General features: G+C 41.7%; 1 protein-coding gene across 6 annotated transcripts in view; it reads left to right on the top strand.

Annotated features, from left to right (window-relative positions):
• CROT (carnitine O-octanoyltransferase) overlaps positions 1-19,138 on the top strand; it is a 43,172-nt gene that overhangs the window by 17,212 nt on the left and 6,822 nt on the right. For 3 of the 6 annotated variants that reach the window (XM_053263959.1, XM_053263960.1, XM_053263961.1), the window contains exons 3-14: positions 4,036-4,160; positions 5,478-5,659; positions 6,766-6,890; positions 9,690-9,798; positions 13,590-13,683; positions 13,783-13,908; positions 14,588-14,689; positions 15,361-15,444; positions 15,543-15,650; positions 16,479-16,609; positions 18,184-18,307; positions 18,966-19,044. In XM_053263959.1, coding sequence (XP_053119934.1) covers positions 4,036-4,160; positions 5,478-5,659; positions 6,766-6,890; positions 9,690-9,798; positions 13,590-13,683; positions 13,783-13,908; positions 14,588-14,689; positions 15,361-15,444; positions 15,543-15,650; positions 16,479-16,609; positions 18,184-18,307; positions 18,966-19,044 — 1,389 coding nt within the window. Of the gene's footprint in view, positions 1-4,035; positions 4,161-5,477; positions 5,660-6,765; positions 6,891-9,689; positions 9,799-13,589; positions 13,684-13,782; positions 13,909-14,587; positions 14,690-15,360; positions 15,445-15,542; positions 15,651-16,478; positions 16,619-18,183; positions 18,308-18,965; positions 19,045-19,138 lie in introns of those variants that run through there. The other 3 variants (XR_008310226.1, XM_053263962.1, XM_053263963.1) reach the window with 3 other exon arrangements.

Genomic DNA, 19,138 nt, shown 5'->3' with positions numbered 1-19,138 from the left:
ACTGCTTTCATTGTATTGTTATTTTGACTTTTCTAAATGGTTTTCAATTGTGTTGCATTGTTACTAATCTTGTTGTCTTAATGTGAAATCTCGGGGAGTAGAAAGACTAAAGGTCTGGGTACAAGTGATTTAATAATATAATATAAAAATTAAAATCTGAAGGTTCTAGGCAATTTCAGTTGTGGGAGAGTTAGCATGAAAAACATATTTATGTGTTTCACTGCTTTTTCCTAATATTTAAGCCAACCAAGTTCATAAAACATATGCTGTTGGGCTGTGTAAAGTTTGAACAATCTGATTCAACTCAAACATTTTTTAAAGACAAACAAGTGGGAAGAACTTGAAACTGTGAAAGGATCAGTGTTAAATTGATTACTGCCCAACCCAAGATAAAGATGTACTCATTGCAACAGTTCTCTCTTCCAGTCCTGCCTTTGCTTTGGTGACACCAGGGTTGATTTGATTTTAATCATGATTTAAATTGCTTCACAGAAGGACTCAATTTTAACGATTTAAATTACTTGTCACGAAGATTCTATTTAATCATTTTCTACATTCTTGCTGTCTTAATATAACCTTCATATGTATTTAGAGATAGATGTAGGTTTGATTCAGGCAAACAGGACTTGTATTTTGTTGTTGCGCTGTTTGCATTTCACACGCATGTCTTTCTTAACCACAGGTATGAGGACTTCATTAAAATATTCCCAAATGGGATCCTCTTTATGGCCTGTTGCCATGATAGGTGTTTCCCTTCTACAATTCCCTTCTTCCTTTTCTACTTGGAAAACATTTCCTCAAGACTGCATGGTCACCACTTCTAAAGAAGGACATTGTAGAACTGGGAAAGATGCAAAAGAGGGCAACCAAGATGATCAGGAGTCTAGAGCAGTGCTTCTCAACCTTTTTGGAGTCAAGGACCGTCAAATTCTTTGTGCAGAGTTTCAAGAACTGCTACATTCTTCATGCGCAGTTTCCCGGACCAGTAGTTAGTAAAGGAGTTTCAAGTTTAAGTTAATCTTATCTATCTGTCTATCTATCTATTTAACAGACTTCTATACTGCCCAAAACTTGCATCTATGGGCAATTTACAATTAAAATAATATAAGCATTAAAATAATTAAATTTAGAATCTTTTGCAAACATGGAATATTAGGGGTTCTCAACCTTGGATCCCCAGATATTGGTGGACTTAAATTCCCATAACTCCCAGCCACAATGGCATTATGACTGTGGATTATGGGAGTTGAAGTCCACCAACATCTGGGGACCCAAGGTTGAGAATCCCTGAATCTAAAGGCCTGGGTGAACAAATATGTCTCCAGTATGTCTTCAGTATGTGCAGGGTGGGGGTGTTTGCAATTACTCAATGGAAAGGGGATGTTGGGCCATTAGAAAAATTCAAAAGCTACATGGGGCCAATGAAAACAACACACAAGCAAGCTTTTGAATTCCCCAAAACTCTTCATCAGGCTGGATGAGCTGGGCAAGTTATCAGCAGAGCCCGAAGTCTACAGTTTAACCCTCTCATGATGGAGGTGGAGTTTTAGCAGGAGCTGTGTAGTCGCAGGGCCGGATCCAGACAACGTTAGTCAGGATCCGGTTAGTTAGTTAGTAGGTGGCCACTGAAATTAAGTTAAATTAAGCAGTGGGGACCTGGTGTTAAAGGGAAGGGGGCAATTCTGAGATGGCGGGGGGCACGGGGCACTGTAGTGGTGGATGCCTCGTCTTTATCACTGGAGAGACGAGGCACTGTTCAGGGTGGGCGAGGCAATGGTGCACCGGACCGCGCTCAGAAGGTTGCCTGGGTTCAAGAGCTGCCACTTTTGTGCTCGCACACCAGAGTGTAGCAGGTGTTCCCCCATCCTCTCTTGCAGAGCGTGCTTCTGCGCCCCTCTCCCAACTCCCCTGCACGTGCTGATCACACCAGCCTGCCTTTGGGGCCACACAGCTCACGTGGTCCCACATGCTGCCCGCACGTCGCTGTGAGGCGAGCCAAGGAAGCCCTCCTCCCTCCCTCCACCGCTTAGCCCTCACCGTGGCATGATCCCGGCCAGAGGTTGTCCCCCCCACCCAGCGAGGTCATAAAGGGGACCGCCGTCTTCCACCGGCTGTGCAGACCAGGGGATTAAAGGGGGCCGAGGGACCACAACGCCCCACCAATGCAAGAGAGAAACAGCATTCCCTCTCAAGGTGCCTCGGCCGCAACAGGCAGCTGGTTTTAAATCGGTTGGGATCGGACACGAACCGCGCTGGCCATCACATCCCCAGGATCACTTCATTCCAGTACCATTCATCCGATGACCCTTTTGCATGAACGCACAAAATGGTATCTTGCCTCTCTCCTGCACCACGCCACCTCCCTCCGCCACTTAGCCCTCCTTGGTACACGTGCTTGCTCCCCCTCCCCTGAGGAAGGTCCACCTGCACTCCCTTTAGCCTTTGTTCTTGTCTCTAGCAATTACAGTTTCACCACACTGATTAAAATCACCTCCCATGGAATCCACCAGGTAAACTTATTAAAACTTGCAGATCTCATTATCATAACTAGATTTCATAAAAGGATCAAGCAACTTGTCAGATTTTTCCATCCAAGAACTGGCTGCAATCCTTTGCACTTGAAATGTGGGATTGACTTCTGAGTAGATATGCCTAGGATTGTATTATAATAACTGTGTCCTTAAGGGATCATTCAGGGACTATACCAGTGTAATGCCAGTGGCAGCCAGTATGAATGATCTGGGGTGGGAGGCAGAAAATGAGCCATGGGTGCAGTGTGTTAGGCTCCTGTTCTGCCCCGTCCTGGCTCCCTTATCTCATCTCGCCTCATGCCCAGCAGGCTGCTAATTTGCCCAGTTGGGGACTGAATTCAACTGCCCAGTTGGCAAGTTCAATCCCCAGCTGGATGAATTACCAGCCTGCTGGGCTCAGGGAAGGTTAAGATGAGAGAGGAGGAGAGAAGAGGAGTAGCTGGGGCGGAGAGGAATGGGAGTCCCACACACTGTACCTATGGCTCACTTTCCACTTCTTAGGGCTCGTGTTTGTACCAACCACCCCTGCCTATTGCTATGCTTCTGTGCAGGCTGTTAATTATAGTCCAAGACTGTGATCTTATGCACACCTACTTGAAATATATTATGTGAAATCAAGGCACTTTATTGCCAAGTAAACAGAAGGTTGCCGGTTCGAATCCCCACTGATACTATATCAGGCAGCAGCGATATAGGAAGATGCTGAAAGGCATCATCTCATACTGTGTGAGAGGAGGCAATAGTAAACCCCTTCTGTATTCTACCAAAGAAAACCACAGGGCTTGGTGGGCACCAGGGGTCGAAATCGACTTGACGGCACACTTTACCTTTACCTTTAAGAGTGTATAGGATTGCCATTCTCTGTTATCAGTGGTGGATGGAAACTAAGATAAGAACTTAAGAGCACTATTGGACCGGACAAAAAAATCTGTGAAGTCCAGTTTCTGTTACTTTCAGTGCCCACCCAGATGTCTCTGGGAAGCCTAAAAGCAGAGCATTAAAGCATTATTCCTCACCAGATCATAGATCGTTTTGCTTCAGATGGGATAGTTTGAAGCTATGCCATGGAATAGGATGGCCTTGAATTTAGCAAAGCACTAGGAGATTGAGAAGCTTACAAATTCTACAGTAAGGAAATTGCCCTGGTGGGGAAGAATGGACTCTGTTAAATTCAAACGATAATATATAAGCCTCACAAGCAGCGTTCCCTCTAACAGGGATTCCCAGATGTTGACTACAACTCCCATAATCCCCAAGCAAAAGCCATTGCAGCTGGAGATTCTTGGAGTTGTAGTCAACTACTTGGAATCCCTGTTAGAGGGAACACTGCTAATGAGGTACATAAATATTGCAAAAACACAGTCCCAAGTCTAGGATGTGAAAATAGCTCCATATTTTCTTGCAAACTAATTTAGAACAACTTAGAAGCATAAATACAACTTGAAATAGAGACTTAAATGTGTTCAGATCATTTATTCTTTAAATGAACATTTGTGTTTTACAGTGAGACCTTTCCTAAATCAAGAAGAATATAAAAAAACTGAGGACATAGTGAAAAAATTTGAGAATGGGATTGGGAAGCAGCTGCATCAAAAATTAATTGAAAGAGCGAAAGTGAAGAGGAATTGGGTATGTTTTTAAGCTAGCATGAGCATAAATGCATGCAACTATATCCATTCCCCTCCCCCCAGACTAATAATGGACAAGAATAAAAGGATGCAATGATTGAATTGTAGAAATATTACACATTGGACGCACTGCTTTGTCCCTTATTCTTGTGGAAAAAGTCACTCATATTAGTCTCATTCAGGTGTAACAACAAATCATGGTTTGTATTTATGAAAATGCCCCACAGTGAGCCTTGGACTTCTGCATTCCCCCTTCTTCCCTTCCTTAATGTACAAGAAGAAGAAATATTAAGCTTATGTTTGCAATTTGTAACAAACTGTAGTTTTCCATTTTGTCCAACTACAGAAAACTATGATTTATGCAAGCCATAGCTGTCAAACTACTACTACAACAAATATTTATATACCGTTTTTCAACTACAGTTTCCACAGTGGTTTACAGGGAGAGAGAGAGAGAGATGGATCCCTGTCGCCAAAGGGCTCACAATCTAAAAAGAAATATAAGATAGGCACCAGCAACAGTCACTGGAGAGGAGTACTGTCCTGGGGATGGATAGGGCCAGTTGCTCTCCCCCTGCTAAATAAAGAGAATCACTTCTTTAAAAGGTGCCTCTTTGCCCAGTTAGCAGGGGAAACTAGGATGGTTAACCAGTTATGTTAACTAACAATAGTTTGTGCAAATAAAAATAGTTTGTAGTTGAACAAAACAGGAGACACTGGTTTATTTCAAACTGCAAATAGAAACTTAACATTTTTTCTATTTTCATACAATTTTTGGCAGCTTTTGGGTCAGGATCCAAATAACTACTTATTTGTGTGTTTTCCCATGTGTCATGGGATGTGCTGCCCTTTGAGAAGCAAGTCCAACACCTTCTTGGACATGATGAAATGATCAGGGTGTTTTTTGGATCCCAGCCAGTGTTCCCTCTAACAGGGATTCCCAGATGTTGTTGACTACAACTCCCAGAATCCCCAGCTGCAATGGCTTTTGCTTGGGGATTATGGGAGTTGTATTCAACAATATCTGGGAATCCTTGTTAGACAGAACACTGATCCCAGCTATGATGTTTGGCGGGATGGAAGTCCATGGGATGGGATGGGTGACAAATCTAAATAAGTAACAAAGGTTGTCTAAAAACTCCTTGTGATACTAATTGTGATGCTCCTCTATTTTATCAGGTTATTTATTGATGGTTATTTTAATTTACTTGATGTGGTTTGAGGTTTTCATTGATAATGTGTTTTAATTTGTAAATTGCCCAGCTATTTTATTTGGGGCAGTATAAAAATACAATAAACAAATTGTGATTTCTTTCAGCTGGAGGAATGGTGGCTGAATGTGGCCTATCTTAATGCCCGTATTCCAACACAAATCTATTATAATTTTGGAGGGCCGGGCCCTTACCTTGAACACTACTGGCCAGTGAAAGAAGGGACTCAAATAGAAAGAGGATGCATGAGTGTGTGGCATACCTTGAAATTCTGGGAACTAATGAGAACGTAAGAAATTTAAAAGCATAATTTAACCATTCTTACAGGTATATACAATATTGATCACATTCATTTTTGCTGTAAATGTTGCTGATGTTCACTGGTAAATCCAGTCCTTTTTTATTGTTTTGTGTCGCCAATCTGGAAGGAACCAAGAAATTGTGAAATTCAATCCAATATGCTTGTAATTGCCTCCAAGATACTTGTACCTCCTTTAGATCTCTCCTTAAAACCCATCTTTTCCACAGAACCTTTGGGACAATGCTGTAGTCCTCATACCTTACTGTTATAAGTCCAGCATATGTAACTGAAATACTGTAAAGTAGTCCTCCTGTATCTTTTACCTGTTTTCCTCCCCTTCCTCTGTTGTTTCCTTTGTATTGATGCCTAGATTGCAAACCCCTTGCAGAAAAGATGTGTCTTCATTCTTTTGTAAAGTGCTGTATACATGGTGCTATATAAACAAATAATCTTCTGTGCTAAGGCAGAATACCACATACCAACACTCTATAAATTAAGACTACACACTGGAATACATGCCATTGAACTCCATGGCACTGCTTTTAAGTAGGGATGTGCCAAAACGTGATTCAGTGTCCGAATTGTGGGCACAATCCTTTTAAAACTGAGGGCTTACACAGACCCTTTAAAATGGGGGAGAGCAGATCCATACCTGCTCCTCTGCTTGCTGCCATTTCTGTAATGGCAGTGCTCCCCCCCAGTTATGACTGCCACCAGTGGGATGTCTCCCATCTGCAAGCCCTCAGTTTTAAAGGGAGTGTGCCCATGAATCGGACACCAAATTGAGTTTTGGCACATCCTTCTGAGTAAGCATACGTAAAACTCAGCTGGAATCCAAGTAACTAAAAAAATAGACAAAGGGCACCTTGCTTGTGTTTTCAGCAAAACAAAATAGCTTTGGGTAACTCAAGCAAGTGATTCACATCACAAGCTGTGTGGGAAGACAATGAAGTTCCGGACACACTAACCAATCTCACCTAGTAAATACTGGTTTTGGGATGCCAAATATGGCAATCAGTAAAACCCTCAATATAAAGCTTGAGTTTTCAATGAAACGTTAATACTTCTTAAACATTTTATTGTATTTGTTGTAGGGAAAAGTTGCCTGTACATAAATCTGGTAATATGCCTCTGGACATGGATCAGTTTCGCATGCTGTTTTGCACTTGCAAGATTCCAGGAATTACACAAGATTCAATTGTCAATTATTTCAGGACAGGTAAACAATACTGAGCTACCTGAATCAATGGTCTGACTCAGTAAAAAGGCAGTGTTCTATGTTCCTATGCATGTGTCAAATCATCCTGTGACAAATGTTTGTTATAGTGAACAACTCTAGAAACAATTTTATTTTTCTTTCTTTCTTCCTTTCTTTCTTCCTTTCTTTTTACACTTGTATCCCACTCTTCCTCCAAGGAGCTCAGAGTGGTGTACATAGCTATTTTTATCCTGTGAGGTAGGTTAGGCTGAGAGATCATTGACTAGTTTCTGATATCCAGAGAAATAACTTGTGTTGCATTTTTACTTATCTAAATTGCTGGAGTAAAAATATGATTTGCATCTATTGCACACTGGTTTCTCTTTGGGCTTGGTGTGGGCTTGCCATTTTACTTGAGTTTGTAGTAACTGATGACTCCATGTACTGTTTGATCCCATGCATGTATTTCACTCAGTCACTAAGTTGATAATGACTCTCAGCTCAAATGTACAAACTATCTCCATTGAAGAACACTGTGTTTGAGTTTTCACTGGCTCTATAAAGGTTGTGTCTTCAATAATTAATCTCTGTTAAGATTAATGAAAACTAATGTTTATGTTGCACATATAAAAACACTGTGCAATGAACAATTACATTTATTTTGCTCTTTGCATTAAGAATCAATAACAGTTGCTTGTTTTGATTTGCATTACTGTAAAGTTAGTCTTTGGTGTGCAAAGTCAAATCGTTGACTTGATGTCTCTTATTGAGCTAGTTCCCATGAGAGAGAGAGTGCTTGCATTTGAGATTTAAAACTTGTAGAGAGAAATGCTTAGCAAAGATAGTAAACCTTAAATACCTGTTTGCAAAATGACATTTTGCAAAAAGGAAACCACCCTGGTTAGTACAGTATATCAGAACTGTGAATGCAGGAGTTAGTGAAGGGCTTTCTCAGCACGTTGAATTGGTGTTCATGTTTATACATATATTATTTTAACAAACACTTCCACTAGAGCAAGCCTGCTCAATTTAGGCCCCCGAGCTGTTATTGGACTACAACTCCCATAATCCCAAGACACATTGGCCAATAGCCAGGGATTATGGGAGTTGCAAGCCTACATCTGCAGGAGGACCGAAGTTGAGCATCCCTGCGCTAGAGGAAAGAGTGAGGTTATCAGGCTCAGACCTTCAGATGACTCTTGTACTCTAAAGCAGAGGTTCCCAACCTGTGGTGTTTCCAGCTATAGTAAATTATAGCTGGAGATGATGGGAATTGTAATTGCCCTGCTAACTTGGCAAAGAGGCACCTTTTTAATGTGGTGATTCTCTTAGCAAGGAGAGAGTATTTTTCCTATCCACCCCCAGCACAGTACCTCCAGTGACTGTTGCTAGTGTCTATCTTCTGTTTCTTTTTAGATCATGAGCCCTTTGGGGACAGGGATCCATCTTATTTATGTATTATTTCTCTGTGTAAACCTCCCTGAGCCATTTTTGGAAGGGCGGTATAGAAATCGAATTAATAATAATAATAATAATAATAATAATAATAATAATAAATAGTTCAACAACAGCTGGATTACCACAGGTTGAGAACCCATGCTTTAAAGGGTGCAATTATATGCACACTAAAGGCTGTGATCCACTGGAGTGGATCCTATTGAAATCAATATGACTTACTTCTGAGTAAAAAGGTTACCTATACAGGACATTTCTGCTTGGCCTGGTTTCTCCTGACAGTGCAGAATAATGGGGTTAAAGCCCACACCTAGGCAAACTTGCCCAACTGTGCATTCTTAAAAGCACAGTACAGTGTTCCCTCTAAGAGAGATTCCCAGATGTTGTTGACTACCACTCTCAGAATCCCCATCTTCAATGGCTTTGCTTGGGGATTCTGAGAGTTGTAGTCCACAACATCTCGGAATCGCTCTTAGAGGGAACGCTGGCACAGTAGTGTTTTCAGCTATTAGATCTAGCAAACCTAAAGTGTAATCAGCAGGCTCGGTCATATCCCTCAATGTAAGTGATAAGAGGGTGGATTAATTTACCTTAATCTTATTTCGTTGACTGTAAAAAAACTTGTTTCAAACTATATGTTTTTTCTTTGCTCACACTTGGGAATTTGAACAGCTTGCGTAAGCATGTTACGATCATTATTATCTGTTAAATGTACACATGTGTTGTTACAGGGTATGCAACTTTTTTCATAAAGATTGGTTCCTGTGGCCAGAATGTCAATTCCAAGTCTGAGCCATAAATTAGCTGGGGCCATCGCTCAGTTTCAGAACACATGCTTTGCATGCAAAAGATCTCTGGATCAAGCTCTGGCATCTCCACCTAAAAAAAGGTCCGGGGATGACAAGCTGAGTACTCAGTGTTGTGCTAGATGGACCATGGGTTGGTTCTGGTTAAGGTAGCTTTCTATGTTCCTAAGCCAGGGGAAAGTCTTTTCTTGATTGTGGGGAACAGAAAGAAGACAAGAACAGAAGGCAGAGCTGAGTGCCTATTTAAGGCAGCAGTCCTTTCACTTTCTTAGGAATAAGCCTTTGAACCTAATGGAACATTAAACACATTTTTGAGGCTCCTGTTTCTTCAGCTGTGTTGTCACAGTGTGCTGTAGCTTTTCCATTCTCATTAGTCTTGGAGTGCAGACTTTGCTAGTTGCTACTTGTGCTGGGTGGGACTGAGAAATGTCTTTTTTTCCTGCCAAACCTGTAATGGATAATGGCTGAAGCTGGCTATTGCACTGATTTTATTACAATGACCACATGACTTCTTGCATAAAGGAGTCCTGTCAATATGCCTTTCCTTTTTTGCTTCCAGAGAGTGAAGGTGAATGTCCATCTCATTTGGTAGTGTTGTGTCGAGGTCGAATTTTTGAATTTGATGCAGTGCATGATGGTCATATGCTGAGTCCACCAGAGATTTTCAGGTATTCTTATGATAAATATGAATTAAAAGTCTACAAGTTACCCTTGTTACTTTATTTTTTATGCATTTTTTCACATGAGTTACCCTTAATGTCTTTACTAGAAAATTTTCTTAACTAGTGTCTAGATAAGACACTAGTTGTCTTAACTAGTAGTATTCAGAAAGTGCTCTTCTTTGAGGTAACCTTTGCAAGGCAAGTAGTAACCCTGTATAAGGCCCTTTGAAGTGAATGGAGTACCCGCAGCATTCTTTGTGAACTGTACTCAGATATTTATGTTACACGTTATCAGAAGCTATTGTAGGCATCTAACTCCTTTCTCTTACAAGAAACTGCTACAGCTAAGAGTAAAGTATTATGTACTTTAAAATTCCTCTGGAGTTGAAAATGTTGCAAACTAGAAAATGAGAACATCACATTTCAGTGCGCATAGTGTTGTGAAGTGCACTTCTGAAATGACAGCAAAAAACTTTATTTTCTTGTGTTTGCATATATTTCTATTCCCTGGACTAGTGTAAAGTTTTATTTGCTTCCAGCTATTGCAGCTACAAGTGTACCACACCACACCATACCATCAGGGTTTATACAGATAATATTCTTATGCTGCAGGTTTCTGTTGATTATATTTATGCCTCCTGGAAACTGACATACTGGTAGAGTTAACACTTGTTTCTGATCTTATAGTTAGTATGTGGGGTGGGGAGATAAGTGTGGGCAGGATTGCCTAGTGGACAGGGGTCTGGAAACTTAATTCAGTGGCAAACTCAGTTACTGAGAGATCTGGATTGTGATCCATTGGAATCCATAAGAATGGATACTGCAACTGCACAGGGACCTCCTGGCCAAGTGCTCTAGCTCCTCTTGGCATCCAGGCTCTGCCCCACGTGCTCAGCATGGATGGTATAAAAAAGGCAGGCTGGATGCCCTTCATCAGTTCCTTTTCGACTGAACTTTTGACAGCACCGCATGTATTTACAAAGTTCATGGCTGTAATAGTGGCTTACCTGAGGACTATGGGGATAACAGTTTCCCTATGCTTAGATGATCGGCTCCTGGCTTCAGAAACCCAAGAAGAGTTAAGTTCTCACATATGATGCGTATTATCTCTCCTAAAGGAGCTGGGCATCTAAATAAATTATGGAAAGTTGCACTTGGAACCAGAAAGGTCCACAACCTACATTGGTGCAATATTAGACACAGAAACAAGACAGGCTTACTTACTAGTAGACCACTACAATGCCATCAGGGAGCTGGTACAGGATTCCCAGGCTCATCTGTAACAATGGGCCCATCAAATCCAACATCTGCTGGGCCTTATGGCATCCTTCATATCAACAGTTCCATTCACAAGATTAAAATGTGGAAATTGCAATTGTGGTCCCTTTCCGTCTTTGAACACAACGTAGACAGTCAGAATTGTCTCCTCAAAGTGCCCTTCTAAATCCTACTTTAGCTCGATTGGTGGATGAATCAACACCACATCCTACAGGGTGTACCCTTCCAATTACCAGTACCAATGATATGGGTCACAACAGATGCCTCCCTAACCAGATGGGGGGCACATTGCAATGTCCACACTTTGCAGGGCCACTGGACCCCACAGCAGGGGAAGGTACATATTAATTTCCTAGAACTCCTAGCAGTATTCCTGGGAATGAAGACCTTCCTACTGCTGCTTAAAGGCCAAGTGCTCCAAATACAACTTGACAATACTACGGCCATCGCCTATATCAATCGACAGGGCAGGACGGTCTCAGGGTCCCTCTATGCACTGAGCCTTCAATTCTGGCACTGGTGTATCTGCAACCAGATACATCAGATTGCCATTGCTATAAAGGGGACGGACAATGTTCTTGCAGACGACTTCAGCAGGTCCTTTCCTCAGCATCTACAGCACGAGTGGGAGATTCACGAGAAAGTATTGTAGCCACTATTCAGAACTTGGGCTCACCCCACAGTGCACCTCTTTGCAGCAGCAGAGAATACCAAATGCAAAGGGTTCTGTTCCAGGGTGGGTCACGACCCTCACTCTTTGGGCGACGCGTTTCAGCTAGACTGGTCTACGGAAATACCCTACATGTTTCCTCCGCAACCATTAATTGGCCAGCCTGTTAGTGAAGCCTGTGTCGGGAATCCTGATAACATGGCCCACCAATCTTGGTTTCCGTCGGTACTCAAACTGTCTCTCCACAGGTACGACTGCCACAACTCTCAGATCTCCTATCTCGAGACCAAGGTCTAGTGCTCCACCCAGACATGGCCACTCTACTCCTGATGGCTTGGAAAATAGGCTTCTGAATAGAATCTTGTTGAAACAAAAAGAAACCATCCACTAGGTCAAACTATGCCAGCAAATGGAAACAGTTCAGAATATATGCAGCAGACAAGGGGTTTAGACCTAAAAATGCCACCATACAACAAGCCCTACTTTATATAACCTCACTGAAATCTGGAGGTTTGTCTAATGTGTCAGTCAAAGTCCACCTGGCTGCCTTATCCTCAAAACACCCAGGTTGGGATAAGTGTTCTCTCTAACAGAGATTCCCAAATGTTGTTGACTACAGCTTCCATAATCCCCAGCCAAAGGCCATTGAAGCTGTGGATGCTGGGAGTTGTAATGAACAACATCTGGGAATACCTGTTAGAGGGAACAGTGGTTGGGATGGGAAGACCCTCTTCACACACCCAAGTTGCAAGGGCTTTTTGAAAAGCCTGAACAATCTGTACTCGCTGATTAGACAACCTGTCTCCCAATGGAGCATATCACTGGCGCTTTCAGCTTTAGAGCCCTTTGAACCCATAAGTTCAGCATCTCTAAAAATGTTTACTTTAAAAGCAACTTTTCTTGTGGTTATCACTATAGCTCAAAGGGTGAGTGAGTTAACTGCACTCAGAATAGATATGCCTTTTACGAAACTTTACCCAGACAAGGTCTGGGTAAAATAATCCATGCATATGGATTATGGGTTTCTTCCTAAGATTGTCTCAGACTTCCACTTAAACCAAGATATTATCCTACCCACCTTTTTCAGGGTCACCCCCCCACCCCCAGTCCTCTGGAATTTAGATGTGAGAAGATCTCTCTTATATTATTTGGAATGTACTAGGCCATTCAGATTTACTAAACGTTTGTTTTTATCTTACAAAGGAAAGGCAAAAGGGAACTGTGTTTCTAGGCAATGCCACTCCCAGTGGCTAGTAGAGCTGATATTGTTAGCCTACAAAATCCAAAAGGTGGAGCCCCCGAAATACATCAGGGCTCACTCTACAAGGGCCTATGTGGCTTTAGCAGCTCACTTGTCAGGAATTACCTTTAATGACATCTGCAAGGTGGCTACCTGGTCTGCAGAGCTACCCTTTGTGAGATATTATGCCATTGACCTTTGCTCTGCAAAAGAGACTAACTTTGGAAGAAGTGTGTTGAAAAACATGTTGCAATAGCTACTCCACCCTCCACCTCAAGCAACTAGCTAAACACCCATTCTTAGGGATTCCAACATATCACAATCCATATAAACAGATTGCTCACCTGCAACTATTGATCTGGTAGTGATCCGTTGCAATCCCTAGGACTCTCCCGACTATCCCCGCTGCAGTAGCCTTCAATTGTGTGTGTATAGGCACAGTACCCATTCTTAGGGATTGCAATGGATCACTACCAGATCAATAGTTACAGGTGAGCAACCTGTTTTTCTGTGTCTTCAAGAAATAATACAGAAAATATTAACTTTAACAGATACTTTGTCCTGGAACTGCTAGCCGACTTTAATTTGTTTCTTTAATCTTTCTTAAAGGCAACTTGCATACATTCAAACGAGGTGTCAGCATGAGCCGGAGGGGCCAGGACTGGCTGCCTTAACATCTGAAGAGAGAACTCAGTGGGCAAAGGTTAGACAACTTGCTTGCTTTTTCAGGGGATAGAGATTTTATGTATTGATTGATTTGTTTCTGTGTGTGTGTTTAATCAGCATTTCACTTCCTTCCTAGACACGTGACTATCTTATTAACCTTGATCCCAGGAACCTGTCCTTGTTGGAAAAAATACAGAGTAGCTTGTTTGTAATCTGCCTAGATGAATCAAGTCCTCAAGCTACACCTGAGGATTATACAGAGGTACTTATGGCATACCTGATACCTTTTATCTGCTCAGTAACAGATCAGATTCTGTGGCATTCTTCATAACCTATTTCAGGTTCATAAAATAATTACAATGTGACTGCCCTCATGCATGCTTGTAATGCCAGGTTGATGGAGGTGGAACGAAACTATTTAATTGCTTTCCCTCAGTACTAATGTACAGATGGCAAATTGCACTTTTCACATAACATGTGACTCGGCTTTTGGTCCATATGTGGAAGTGCTAAAAGTGTATCTGGAAAGGCGATTGGTTTTTGTATGCTAATTTATGGATTTACCTCTTTTCTGCTAAACATTCAAAATGCTTAAAGAATGGCTTACAATCTAAAAGGCATGGTACAAAATGAGAAAGAAGTGGGGAGAGGAAGTAGGCAGATTAAGGTATCAGCTCTTATATTATTATATCCTGATGTTACATAATGACTAGATGGAATAGTCACTGCAGGTGATGGTTCTTGGGGGGAAGAATGGGGTGGGAGGGAGCTAATGGGAGTTGGTTCTGGCCAAGCCAGTGGAGAGTGCCTTGCCATCTCACCTCTCCTTTAGAGAGGTGGAATGAGAACTATATAACTTCACTTCAATGTTCTGTTGTTTTCTCAGCTCACCAAGTAACAGATTTTTCTTTCAGAATTCACAGTGTTAGTTTTTGACTTAGATCACCAAGTTGACACTAACGGGAGATCCAACGATACGCTGGGGAGACAAATCATACAACTGCATTGCATTCTCAAATGGAGCACTTGGCTCCAACTGTGATGTAAGTGTTTGTGTTTTGTGTGACACCAGCAACCTTCTTTGTGTTTGTTAGAATCTTTGTCTACACATTTTTGTCAGGAGGTGACATAGTGTGCTTTTTTTTTTTTTTTTTTTGCAAAGCAGGTTCAGCATTCAGCCTTGGCAAGCATGTAAAAGATCTTTAGAGTGATCTTTTAAACTAATGCCTATATAAAATGTTAGTGATGTTTTAAACTGATATAATAATATGTTTTGAACCCTAGTAATCTTTTACATTCTTAGTGGGTATTGAGAACATAGTTGTATACACAATGGACCAATTAGGATGCTTGTCTTAGTTGACAGACAGTGGAGCTATCAAGCATGTGGAAGGAGCATGGAAGCATGTGTCACCCTTGCCCCTGGTTCTATTCCCATCTAATTTCAAAAGGGGCAGAGGGGGCTTCATCTGAAAAGCTTCTCAAGGCATGGATGAGGTATTACTTTGAAATTAATTTAAAGTCAATTACTTTTCTCAATTTTTGATTTTGGAGTAGGAATTTGAGGGCTCTAGCTAGTTAAATATGAGAGCTAGCTAGTTAAATATGAGATAAGAAGCCTTATCAGAAGAAGCCTAGAGGAAAGGAATCAGCAAGGTTGGCCCAGCCTTTATTATTACAGCATGGTAATTTATTTGTGTGTGTGTCCTTGCAGCATTCTCCTTTTGATGCCATGGTTTTGGTAGTCCTCTGTTCTTACATTGATGTCAAAGTCGTTGAATCAGAGGGGAGATGGAAGGTATAAAAAACTACATCTCTGTCTTTTCCCAGTTAATGTTCTCACTTCTGTGCAATAAGTCAAGGGCCTTTCTCTCTTATTTCCTTCAACAAAAACAGGGATCAGACAAAGTCCGGGATATCCCCTGGCCAGAGGAACTTGTTTTCAAATTGAATCAGAAAGTGCTAAATGACATAGCTAATGCTAAGGAAAAGTATAACCAGAAGGTATGTCCTCTGCCTATCTTTCCCATATACAGTTTCTCCTCATATGCTTTAAAAAAAAAAGTTTAGACCTTTCAGAGCATGTACATGAGATCAGTTTTTTTGAGATCACAAAGCCCTGTGATGTTTGGGATAATAGTAGCAGTCCATTTGAGCTTTCATAGTTTGAGCTTTCAGAGTACAGATGTTTCCCTCCTATGGCAATTTCAGTTATAGATTTAACCAGTTGCCCCCATTTTATAACTGTACACTTAGCTGGGGGGAAGTAGTTATGGAAAAGCTAGCACTAGTTGCTGACATGCATATTAGGCTGTTCTGTTTTGAAAGAGAGGAAGAAGGAGCAGGGGGTAGGGGTCTGGCACCTCCCTTCCTGCTATGGGTGATGCATTCCAGATAAACAAATCAAAATGCCTTCTCCACAGTTCCCCCAACCCAGGAGAGGTACTTTTATCTCTTAGGAGATGTGTACAGATGCACATTTGAAACACCATCAAAACATGTGTGTGTGTGTTTCATAGTGGTACAACACAGCAGTCTTAAGCAATTTTGTGGGGGAGAGCAGTTTGAGGGCTCTTTTGAATATGTGGATAACCCCTAAATTGCATAAACCCTTAGTTGCTATTATCTAACCCAGAGTAAGATTGTAACACAGATGAATTTAGTGTATTACTAGAAAAACGGCAAGTTCCCCAATTCACCTCCGTTGAATCTAGCTGTGTTACATAAGGGGAATATGAGAATAGCTCATTTGATATGCTCAGTTGAGATTTGGAATAGGGTTTCCCCCGTCTTTACTTCTCCTGTGGTAATATCTCCCCCCCACCCCCTCAGGTATCTGATTTACAAGTGGTGAATTATGCCTTCACATCTTTTGGTAAAGCACTGATCAAGAAGAAGCAGCTTCATCCAGATACATTTGTTCAGCTTGGTCTCCAGTTGGCTTATTATAAAATTCATGGACGGTAAGAAAGGTTTGTTCTGAACTTTTTTGCATTGATAATAAAGTGTTGGGTACGTATTCTTGACTAATCTATAGAGTCCTTGTGTACCCTTGCAGATGAATAAAGATACTTAATAGCTCGTCCAAAAATTTTGATAACCCGCATTTCATATGTCACGAAATAACTATGCCTTGGTTATTTCCCCCCTGTCTTTGATTATAGAAACAGATGTATCCACTAATCTGGTCTCTTCTCTATTCCGTATATATGTCTGCCTTTCATGTCCCACTTACTTTCAAGATGCTTTAAAACTCCAAATTTCAACTGAATTTAGTTTACTTACATGTCTTTTGGTTGCAGAATCCTCCCTGATAGCAGGAGATTAAAGTGTCTACCCTTCTTTGAGGAGTTTTTATATCTAAAAACAAAACTTGTCAGTTTCACTCTAACCATTCAGGGAAAAGTTCCACTTCTGAGCTTAAAACGTAACAGGAATTGCCAGGAGTTTGTTTTTTGCTGTCTGCAGAACAAAAAATCTTCCAATTCAAGCCCAGTCAAAATGCAAACACTACAAATGCGATACAGCAGCTTTGTAGAAAGTAGTCTGAGTACACAAGAGTATGAACTGCAGTGCTGTGTATGCTGAGCACAAGACCCATTGAACCCGGTGGGATTGAGTTCAGTGCTTCCAAGTAAACATGCTTAGGTTTGTGCTGTTCGATATATAAAGTAGGAAGAATGAATTTTGGATAGATTTAAGGTGCTGTACAGTACATATGAAGGGCAAAGTGTTGTGGAAGTGCAAATGTAAAGAAATACGAAGTACTAGCCAACTCCACACAGAGCATCTGTGCGTTCCTTGGGGCTGGCTGTTCCCCCCTCCCTCTCCCTCCTGCCCGGTCTCTCCTCTCTCCCCCCTGCTCCCTCCAGCCCCACTCTCTCTTGCCCTCCCCACTTCCATTCCTCCCCCCACACCTGCACAGAGCTGCGGCGGGCTTCTCCCCCCGCCCACCGCAGTTTCTTGGCTGGGCCCGCTGCCTCACTACTTACTCTGGACGGCCAGGCCTGCCGTTCCGCCTCCTGCCTCTGGCGGACAGGTTGGGCTTTGCCGCCGCCTCCCCGTTACCTGGGATGGCCAGGCCTACTGTCTGGCCAGCCAAGGCTGCCTCTTCAGGCCATTTTGTGGCCCGCTGCCACCATCCGCCGCCATTTTTTCCTCCAAACTCTCACCCAATGCTAGGAACTCTTGCGAGAGTTCCGTCGCCAAATCCAGGACACGCATGCCGTCTAAGCGTATTAAATATATAGATTCTGTCCCTTAAATGGAATGTGCATTGCATTGCAGTCAAGTTAAGATTAAATAAATAAAACATCATGATATGTGTTGAACCAGGTTGTGTACTACATTAACCAAAATATTAATAGGATCTCTAATTTTGCTAGATTATTGCCCTGTCTCCCCATTGTAAATGATTTCTTGAACACAAGTTGTTTGTCCTGTGATTAGACTTTACTGCCTTTTACAAAGGAGCACTTGCTTCCCTTTCAAGTGGGGATACATTTCTTTTTGTAACTGTCTGAATGTTGTTTTCTAGCCCAGGTTGCTGCTACGAAACTGCTATGACCAGGCGTTTTTACCATGGCCGGACAGAGACTATGAGACCTTGCACCCTGGAAGCAGCTGAATGGTGCAAAAGCATGCTAGATCCAGGCTTTACTGTAAGTACTGGTAATCTATTGTAGTTACAAAGGATATTAAAATCCTCAATATCTTGCTTACTTTCTGGTGTCAGTAAGAAGAGCATCTGTTATATAAACAGTTATGACAGCTCTAACTTCAAGATGGGTGTAATGAGAGTCACAGTTCAGTGGGAAATATAAGCCACAGTCCCTTGATAATTACAGCTTTATTGCTATCCTCCATGCATCTGTCTCCACCTGCTTGCTGAATGGCAGAAAAGGTATTAAAACCACAATACTGTGTAACAAACACAACTTGAAAAAGCTCCTTTTTGAAGCAGGGACCTACAGTACTTCCTCATAAGATGTGTAGCATTGCTTCTCAACTAACGTTTTGCTATAACTAGAATTCCTGCTTATTTTTAAATTGGGAAGAGAGAGAGCTCTGCTGTTACATTTCTAGCCAAGCAATTGTTCTAAGATTGTTGCATTAATGAAAAAGTTTCCATTTTGCCTTAGTATTGCAGATCATATGCTGTGACATGGAGAAATTTCAAATGGTATTAAGGAAATGACAGTCATTTGCCTTCTTTCATTTTGCTGCCTGGTTCCATTTGTTTGAGGACAGAACCTGCAGATACAGGCTATTTGGTGTTCTTATCAGTTGGAATGATTTTGCTTTTCTTACTTTATGCAGCCCAGCCAACAACTGCAACTTATGTTGAAGGCATTTGCAAAGCACAATAAACTGATGAAAGAGTGTGAAAATGGAAAAGGTACTTTCTCTTTGCTGCCTACCAAGGGGTGTTGTTTTTTTGGTTGCGATATGTTTGGGGGTTGACTACTTCTTGTTAGGATATACTGCTGAAC

This window comes from Hemicordylus capensis, chromosome 6 (genome assembly GCF_027244095.1).
Source record: "Hemicordylus capensis ecotype Gifberg chromosome 6, rHemCap1.1.pri, whole genome shotgun sequence".
NCBI classification, from domain to species: Eukaryota; Metazoa; Chordata; class Lepidosauria; order Squamata; family Cordylidae; genus Hemicordylus; species Hemicordylus capensis.
Note: the sequence above shows the minus strand (reverse complement) of the source record. Positions and strands in the feature narration are given on the sequence as shown.